General features: G+C 40.9%; 1 protein-coding gene across 1 annotated transcript; it reads left to right on the top strand.

Annotated features, from left to right (window-relative positions):
- Positions 1-1,930: 1,930 nt before the first annotated feature.
- On the top strand, positions 1,931-7,713 carry LOC127298459 (CSC1-like protein HYP1). Its single transcript, XM_051328303.2, has 10 exons — positions 1,931-2,196; positions 2,306-2,461; positions 3,119-3,182; positions 3,436-3,645; positions 4,378-4,569; positions 4,704-5,002; positions 5,208-5,484; positions 5,888-6,160; positions 6,908-7,141; positions 7,306-7,713. Exons 1-10 carry the CDS (start codon positions 1,961-1,963, stop codon positions 7,465-7,467), a joined length of 2,103 nt encoding a protein of 700 aa, XP_051184263.1. The 5' UTR covers positions 1,931-1,960; the 3' UTR covers positions 7,468-7,713.
- Positions 7,714-9,807: the final 2,094 nt, after the last annotated feature.

Raw genomic sequence — 9,807 nt, 5'->3', positions numbered from 1 at the left:
TTTGTGAAGGTTTGGAAACCCTCCACACGCGATATGACGTGTTGTGGTGTTTGAAAATTTCTGGTAAGTGGTTCCCTTACTCTCCACGTGCTGCGAAAGAAAAACAAGGTGAAATGAGGGAGGAGAGAGAAGAAAATGGGAGGATCGGTAGTTGAATTTTTCCTTTTTTCTTTCAAAATGTAATATTTTGAGAATCGTTCATCCAAATTATAAACCATTATCACATTTTAAAATTAGATCCCATGTTAATAGTTTCAAGAAAAAAATTGTACTTTCAAAACTAGTATGGTTATCCTCCGAGTTTGCACCTAACTATATTTTGATTTTCATTGAGTTGTACTCGAACTTAAGGTACTCAGAGGTTTCACTAGAAATATACTTGTACTTCGTTGTTCTTGTTTTTTCACTGCGTTGTGCTAGTTCGTCGGTGTATGCCGATTTTTATGTAAATGTACTTGTGTTTATATTCAACTATTCAATTTCACCAATAAGATACAGAGACTTGCTTCACATTTGGAATTACACAAAAAAAAAAGATTTTTCATTGGAAAGAGAAATTGTGGTCGAATTTTCACTGAGTTGTACCCGGTTTTCGGTGTTCTCGGATTTGTTCGTAACTATACTAGTCTTTTTTCGTAACTGTATTCATGTTTTCACTGAGGTGTACTCGTACTTCGACGTACTTGGATTTGTTCGTAATTGTACTCGTCTTCTATAGTTAATTGTACTCGTGTTTTCACTAAGTTGTACTCGATCGTCGGTGTACTAGGATTTGTTCATAACTGTACTCATATTTTATATGTAGTTGTATTTGAGTTTTCACTGAGTAGTACTTTTCTAAAAAAAACATATACACCACTACGAGGGGGACGGCGAGATGATCGTTAAGGTGTTCGACGACACAGCATGCCGCAGACACTACCACACCGGCTCGGACACCGATAGTTAGAACTTAGAGTGTTCTTTCTTTGCAGCGAGTATGACTACGGGCCAGTTGAAGCCAGTAGTGAAGGTTTCTGGTTGTTCTTCCTCGGAAGAACTAATAGGGGCACCGTCACCAGCTGGATTTTCCAGTTTGGGTGACTGGATGTGCCCTCGAGCCTCGAGTATTTTTTCTTGGCAACGAACATACGGAAATTAACACAACTAGTTTTCTTTTTTACAATATTTTTATTTGTGTCAACCATGGTTCAAATTATGTATTAGTTTGTGTAAATCATGTTTTCGATTATGTATTAGTTTGTGTAAAACCATGTTCCAATATGTAATGTTTGGAACTATATTTAAATGAAGAAGAGGAAACAAGTAAAAAAAATGCGTCACCCCGTTGAAGCCAACCCTAGGCGCAAACGGACGCGCGGACAAAGACTATCATTTTCGTGTCAGCGGGGCGACGCAAACGGATGCTCGCGGACAATAAAATGCGTCGCCCCGCTGAAGATGCCCTTACGTCAGTCAACTAATAGTTAAAAAAATCAAAACTTACTTACTTACACAAATCGATGAATATTGAAGAGAAGTACAAAATTGTCATATTGAAAAACCTTTGAGTTCATCTCTTCTCCACCAAGTTGAAATTTCGTACTGGTACAGCAATCAAATGCATCCTCTTACTGTTTCACATAAATTTAAAAACCATGGCATGTCGACCATGAAGAACACGTGTACTGTTGATTGGCACTCTTCAGGTGTATTTTATCAACCCTAAACCTTCGAGAGACACACGTATACACTGCTGGTGCACACGACTACACGTCACTGCTGGTCCGGATAGACCCCTTGCCGACCACCGTGTCACTCTCACGCGCCACGTGTCCCGCCGACACGTCGGGCCCACGCAGTAATTAGTCAACTAAACTCGACCTTTACAAGCGAATCCCGTAGTTAATGATTCACTGCAGCAGATGAGTTTGATCTCGACTGACCTCTCGCCGCCGCCGACCATTCTAGCCCGGCGGCGATGATCGTGTCGGCGCTGGCCACGGCGGTGGGCATCAACCTGGGCCTCACCGTGCTGCTCATCTCCGCCTTCTCGCTCCTCCGCCGCCGCCCGCCCTTCGTCTCCGTCTACTCCCCGCGCCGACCCTACGCGCCGCTCGAGTCCTGGATCGCCGCCGCGTGGCGCCTCTCCGAGGACGACGTCCACGCCGCCGCGGGGCTCGACGGCGTCGTCTTCGTCCGCATCATCGTCTTCAGGTCCAGCCCCGAAATCCCCATCCCCCCCCCCATTTCCCCTTCCTCTTCTCCCCTCCATTCGTCGTTTTGGCTGCTGATGAATGGAGCGTGCGTGCTTTCGATGGTGCAGCATTAGGGTCTCCGCGGTCGCCGCCGTGCTGGGGGTCGGGGTGCTCCTGCCGGTCAACTTCATGGGGGACCAGCTCAGCCTCATCGACTTCGCCGACCTCTCCAACAAGTCGGTCGATCTCTTCAGCATCTCCAACGTCAAGGACAAATCCAATAAGTAACATATTTTCAACTCCTAATGCTACTTTTCGTAATTTACAGCACTTGTTTATTTGGGTTGTTTTACATAATTTATTTGGCTATTCAATTTAACAGGTTAGTAAATGTTACTACTCCGTAGCTAATTCTAGTTACTTTTGTAAATAAGTTCGTTCTAATAATAGGATTCTTAATATGTGAAATTGTTGAGGAGTCACTTTTTTCCGAGGGCTTTTCTAGTGATTTTTGAGACCAGGGCCTTTCTACTGTTGATAAGCTTGATGGTCAAACTCCATGTCATGTGATGTAGTAACTTTTTTGTTTCTATTTTTGTCGTATTAGGGTTGTTCAGCTATTCCAGAATTCAGATACCTGCTGCTATTTATTCGTATCAGCCTATGTTGCTGTATATGGTGCTCATCTGTAGATTCATAGAACATGCTACAGCTCTGTTCAAGAAACCAAACAAAAGATGTCGTTATCAATATTCAGTACTTAAGGATTTGATTACAATGATGTATTGATGTGGAACAACACTTGCACGTTGTGGCATTATCCGTGGCTTCTTGCTGATGCAAACCATTTTGTTGGATTCTAGTTTCATATTTCTGTTTGAAATCATATTCCTTACTGAGCTAGAAGTCCTGCTAATTACACTCGGTAACGTGGTTCACAGATTGTGGCTTCATTTTTCTGCTGTGTATATCATAACTGGAGTTGCATGCTACCTGCTGTATCATGTAAGTAATTTCAACGTTTTACTTAGTTTATGTTACTTCCTTTTTAATTTTGCATTTGCTTTTCTATATTGGTAACCTGATTCCCTGTGTATCAGTGAATCAGTTGAACTGAATACAGCATCTCTTTATAATTAATACATGCGTGTTGAATCTGGCATCTATTTATTATGGCTTTGTTTGTGAAGTGTTTTTGGTGTTTGTTTGGTTTCACATCTCTACGTATGCAATATTTTTGTATGTTTTGCCTTTGCAGGACTACAAATATATTGCTGGTAAGAGGCTCGAATATTTTATGACGTCAAAGCCACTACCCCAGCATTTCACAGTTCTTGTTCGAGCTATCCCTAGAACCGATGGTGGTTCTGTGAGTGAAGCTGTTGATAAGTTCTTCAAGCAGTACCATTCATCCACCTACTTGTCAGGCAATGTTGTTCATCAGACTGGCAAACTCCGTCGCCTTGTTGTAAGATACAGTTCTCTGATACGTTTGTATTGCATAATTTACGAATAGATACTCATGAATCCTCAGTGATCTTAGTGAAACCATTATGTGGGCTATCTATTGACTTCTTACATGTCATATGGGTTGCTGGGGAATATAGTTGCATGACAGATATTACCATGACTTTGTAAGACCTGTATTTTTCATCCCAGTGATGATCAACCTCTGCCTTCTGACTTTATTAGTAGTGTTTCATTGACTTTATAAGTATGTCAACTCTATTTGAATTAGTATTTTTTACAAGATAATATATGTAGTAAATTCATTATGCAATATTTGGACAGGTCAACTTTCTTGGACATAATTATTTTCACAAGTTTATTGTACACGCACTGTTCTTACTTCTGACAGCCAATGTTCTAACCCTTTTTTTGCATGGATTTATTATAAAAACTGTATATTGGATGGCATGTCTGTTCACTGAAGTGTTTTAGGAATATACAAAAATAAATTCAGGCCATGAAATTGTCACAGTTATACTGATTACAACTATTGTTTCTTATCCTCATACTTCTAACCTTAACAGAGTTTATTTTTACGTGAACAAAAGTATCCTCAACTCCCCTAGATCCATCTGAAAGTAATGGTACACTCGTTTGTTTGCTTTTCTAAACTTCATAAGGAATACTGCATTGTAGCTTCTTGAATGCAATCTCCTGTTTCGAGACTTCTGACTGTTTGATTTCTGTCCAGAATGACACCGAGATTATCTGGAGAAAGCTAAAGAACCTAAAATATGCACCATATCAATCTCCTAGTGAAGAACCTCCAAAAAAGTTTCTTGGACTATTTGGGAGAAGTAATGTTCTTGGGAAATATCAGAAAAAGCTCGAAAACCTAGAGGAAAATGTTAGAATGGAACAATCTGAAGCTACTAGGAGACAGGTACGTATGTGTATATGCTTATTTGGTCTTCGTCAAGTTAAGTATGATTGTGAATTTTTTTTATCCTACTAGTTTGCCTTTTGTTCCGATGAAATACAAACATATTAATATTCACTTACTGTTTTAATCTTCAGGAAATTTCCGCTGCTTTTGTTTCATTCAAATCTCGATATGCTGCTGCAAATGCAATTTACATCAGACAGTCAGACAATCCAACTGAGTGGCAAACTGAGCATGCTCCTGATCCTCATGATGTTTATTGGCCTAACTTTTCTACAACATTCATGGAAAGATGGATATCCAAGTTTATAGTATTTGTAGCTTCAGTTCTCCTGATAATCGTGTTTCTCATAGTTGTGGCATTTATTCAAGGACTCACTTATATGGAACAACTCGAGGCATGGTTGCCCTTCCTGAAGAACATACTCGAAATGTTAGTTTCAGTTCATAGATTATATACGTTTTCCTGTTGTTGTTTTATTATTATTGTTTGGAAAGAACTAGTCAGGCATGTATGCTCAGATGCTGAATCAAAGATGCTGGTGCTAGTCAGTCTTATTAGTCTGGATTTGTTTATCTAATGTATGGCACATCAGAATGGCTTTTTACGTGACCATTGTCTTCTTTGATCTTTCCAGAGCCATTATCAGCCAATTGGTTACTGGGTATCTTCCCAGTGTTATTCTTCAATTTGTTTCCTCATGTGTGCCCAAATTAATGAAGAAATTTTCGGCCATGCAAGGATTTGCTTCTGTCAGTGGGATCGAGAGAAGCGCTTGCAACAAAATGCTCCGGTTTACAATATGGACTGTGTTCTTTTCCAATATTCTTACTGGCACAGCCTATCGCCAACTCGATATATTCCTTGATCCAAAGGAAATACCTTCAAAGCTTGCGATTCTTGTACCTGCACAGGTAGGGCATTTGTTTTGTTGTTCTCTTCACCATGGCAAGTTTAGTAAATCGTTTGGTGTATACTACAAGAAAGTTACCACAGGTTGCTTCAGAAAACGTGTGTCCTTTTCTAAGCTTCATATAACACGGATAGTAAACCTTTCTGTTGGAATGCGTGCTATACTTATGCAGTTATATTGACACTATTCTGTCCTTTGTTTCTGAAATCAATACCTCTAATAAGAGTTTTCCAACTTAGCCTCTGTAAATGTTCTTTGTTGCCATCCTTCTTCTGTATTGCTGTGACTACTTGTCCACTTGAATAAAACCTGCTTAAACAATTTGCATCTGTCTCCTATGGTATTAGTCCCTGCCATAGCTTGTGCGTCGCTAAATAATGATTGGTTTCATGATTATTCTGCAGGCATCTTTCTTTATTGCATATGTGGTGACTTCGTGGACAACTATAACATCAGAAATCACTCAGACTTCTGCTCTTTTGTACCACTTATGGGAGAGCTGTGCAAAGTGTTGCAAGAGGGATGACCCAGAAACTCAATCGATGAAATACCATAGCGAAATTCCTAAGATTCTGTTGTTTGGACTTCTTGGGCTCACATACCTCATTGTAGCTCCACTTATTCTCCCATTTATATTGGTTTACTTCTGCCTTGGCTACTTCATATTTCGTAATCAGGTGAAAACACAATAGATTATTACTCGTTCTTTTAAGCTTCCTGTTGATGCTACACATGGTAGTGTGATCTCCTTGTGCATGAAGGATGAAATTTGGAGGCTAATATCTAGGTCCTTCAAAATTTTGGGCAGTGAACTACCAATTTGAGAAAGTTCAGATAGATATTTCTTGAATTTGGCCACCTGTTGGTTGGTTCATTGCTGTTGCCATTAATATCTAGATAAAATCAAGCTGCTGTGGTGTTAAGGCATATAATACTAGACTTGTTTTCTTTTAATATGTGTTCGACATAACCAAAAAGTTACTTTCTGTGATGAACTATACCATCTAGTGGTGGAATTTAATAAGACCCTTCCTGAAAAACATGGAACCCTGATGTGTCTTGAAACTATGTAAACTAGTTTATATTATTGTGAAAAATAAAGGTTGTTCATGTGTAAGTATTCATTCTTAGTTGATTGAACAATACTTCAATACTCTGGGAAGCTGACAGTAGTATATCAGGTGGTATACCTGTTCTGAGGAGTGTGACTGTACCATACAATTATTTTGCAGTGTTGAAATAGCATAGTGGAAGACACATATTCCACATGTAATTGTCTTTTCCTGCTGGCTAAGTTTGTCTGAAGTGGTGAAATACTTTATTTGCTCCAGCTTTATAAACTTGATGGTACAATTTGCATGTGCTTACCTTTATTGTTCATTAGTTACTATCTGCAGTCTGTAACTTTGCCACCACAAATGCAGCTTTGTAATGTATATGCACCCAAGTATGATACCGGTGGAAGATTTTGGCCCATTGTACACAATGCGAACATATTCTCTCTTGTGCTGATGCATTTGATTTCAATTGGAGTACTTGGAATAAAGAATTTTCCAATTGGTGCAAGCCTGCTGGTGCCTCTACCGTTCCTCACACTTCTGTTCAATTCGTACTGTGGAAACCGGTTTTTTCCCATCTTCGAAGCATACTCTACTGAGGTACATTTTCTGGTAGCTTCTCTCTTGCTGTACATGCGTTGTAGGACATTCTATTTTTTGCATCTGTTTTTCCTTAGCAGCAACAGTAACTCCTTTCTCATTCTGATTCTCTGGATATCAATTCTGTGACATAAACTCTTCATGTCTAACTTTTGTTCATGCAGTCACTGGTAAACAAAGATAAACAAGAAGAAAGCAAACCAGAGATGTCAGAGTTCTTCAGGAGTCTTGAAACAGCATACACTGACCCGGCACTGAAGCCTATCCAACGATCTTCAGGCTACGACTACGACGAACGTACGGCACCACTCCTGTCTTCCATTTAGACACAGACAAGTGATAGGTGCGCTCTGTCTCCCACGGTGTGATGTTTTGTTTGATTTTGTTGGCCATGTACATAACAGTACAGGTGTGCTCCTTCTTGTGTTGTTACACCGGTAAAGCAGAACTTAGAAGTTAGAACATAAACCACTGTATTCTATTTGTTGTACATTTTCACACGAGGAGTTTGTTCATATTTTTTGTATCAGATTTTGTGCCCACTTTTCTAATATGAACAACACATTTTTTTACATTGGGATGGCATACGCAAATTTATGAACCGGCCGACGATGCAAGTTGCGGGACTTGACGGTTCCGTGCAACCTGCTCTTTCTTCTAACTTTGTGTTTATATGGATGTTGTGTTACTCCATATGATTGGTGGATGATAAGATTGTTTGCCACTTGGAGTAGTGTTAGCAGTAGCAAGCTAGTTTTTCTGAACATGTGAACTTGGACGTCGAAGGTTGAGTTTTTCTAAGCGCAGAAGTCTGCAATCGTGTGGAATCGATCATGATGTGATATTTTACTCCTATATTCGTGACCCAGTTATATGCTTAGGTCATTTGACAATCTCATACTCGGATACTCACATTCATACACTGGCGTTGATCAGAACTATACTGGTTTGTTCAGCCTAGTTAAGTGCTCCTTTGTTTTCCCCTTCTTGTCTTCATGTGTCTCTCAAATGCACCAGAGTGTACTACCTAACAAAGATTTGCCTGCGTCAGTTGAACGAATATATGATGACAACCGGTGCCAAAATAACCCCATAAAAATAATCCAGGCTAAACGAAGATGCTGAAGGTATCATTCGTTTGTATGTCTCGATTGCTGACGGATTCAATGGAGTTTTCTCGTGTTGCAACTATTATGATTCCTTTACAAGTGACTAGTTTATTGCTTGGCTGAACCCGAAAAGTAATTACTTGATTGGTTGCCACTTGGGGAGATTACAGAGGTCGTATTCTGCTTATCAATCCATGGGTAATCTTGTGCCATTTGGCTCTCCTGTTGTCTGTTAATAGTATAAAATTGTAAAGCACCTCTGGTACTTTTCTCTCTTTGCGGTGGAGGGCACTTCTAATCTTAGTGGGGTAAGCTGGAGTCGTGTGAAATAGTCACTGTGTCTTTCGCGCCATTTGTCGTGCACTTAAGTGTGAAGATCCTAATGCCTCGTGACACTAAATAATTATATGCCATGTACCAAGTCATTGTCATATATTTATGTATGCATGAGCTCACATATTTTCGGTAGCAGGGCATGGAAATGCATTGTGATGTGACATAGCGATGTATATTGCCGAAATTAATGCATGGTGCTGTCATATTAGAAAATTTTCTTACCTTATGCTTTCTTGGCCAAGACATATGATACTTGCAATTGCAAGCTTGATCCTGTCACACCTTCAGATCATCACTAAATAGACTTGACAAGCATCTTCCTTCTGAAGAAGAAAGGAAGATCGCCAGCTAAAAAGGCTAAGAAGATTAGGTCAAGCGGTCAACAACATCATCAACAGGATTGCAGGATAGAGTTAGTTAGAACTTTCTAAGAGGTCCCACAAGGAACGATCCAACGGTAAAGGAAGATCAATGACTTGCAACTTGGAAGGTCGATTGACATACAAACTCAGAAGATAGAAGTTATGTTGACCTTTTTTCTCCTTTCAGGAGATCCACTTTTACAAAGGACCATAATCTACCTGACTAGTGGTTTTACCTGTAGTGGAGTCACCTCTCACGTCTTCTCCCTCTCGTGTTGCCCCCTCTAGGCGACCGGTAGGAAACTCTAACCCCTCCCCGGCACCAACACCCATCCCCTCCCCCTCCTCCCTTGCCGCCGCCATAGGGCACGACTGGTGACGGCGACGAGATCCTCTTCGTCCTCTCGTCCATGATCTTGGCGGGGGTTGGCGTCTTAGGGTTGGGCGTGGCACGGATCCAAGCATCACACGGAGCGGCTATGGCCGCGACGTAGCGGAAAGTGGATGTGGTGCGACAAATCTTCTCGCAGATCGCCATCGGCGGGATGCGGTGATCGGGTGGTGCTTGGGGGCATCTCGTGCGTTCTTAAATGCATCATTGAGGTTTTGGCCTTTGCCAAAGCCGGTTATGGCGACGTCTCGTGCGTTCTTGAATGAATCATTGAGGCGTAGCTCTCAACTCCTTCTGCTACCCTCTGAGGGAAAGCCCAGATCCATGGATCGGATTATGGCGGCGTTCCTACGTCGTTCTCCCCTTGAGGACATCAATCTTGGAGGTGTGCATCGCAACGAGGGACCAATGGACGGGTTCTTGGTGGAGTGGTGTTCTTTCTAGCACTTCAACGACGATGCGGCTTGG

This window comes from Lolium perenne, chromosome 5 (assembly GCF_019359855.2).
Source record: "Lolium perenne isolate Kyuss_39 chromosome 5, Kyuss_2.0, whole genome shotgun sequence".
Taxonomy (NCBI): domain Eukaryota; kingdom Viridiplantae; phylum Streptophyta; class Magnoliopsida; order Poales; family Poaceae; genus Lolium; species Lolium perenne.
The sequence above is the reverse complement of the archived record's forward strand: the minus strand, read 5'-3'. Positions and strand labels throughout refer to the sequence as shown.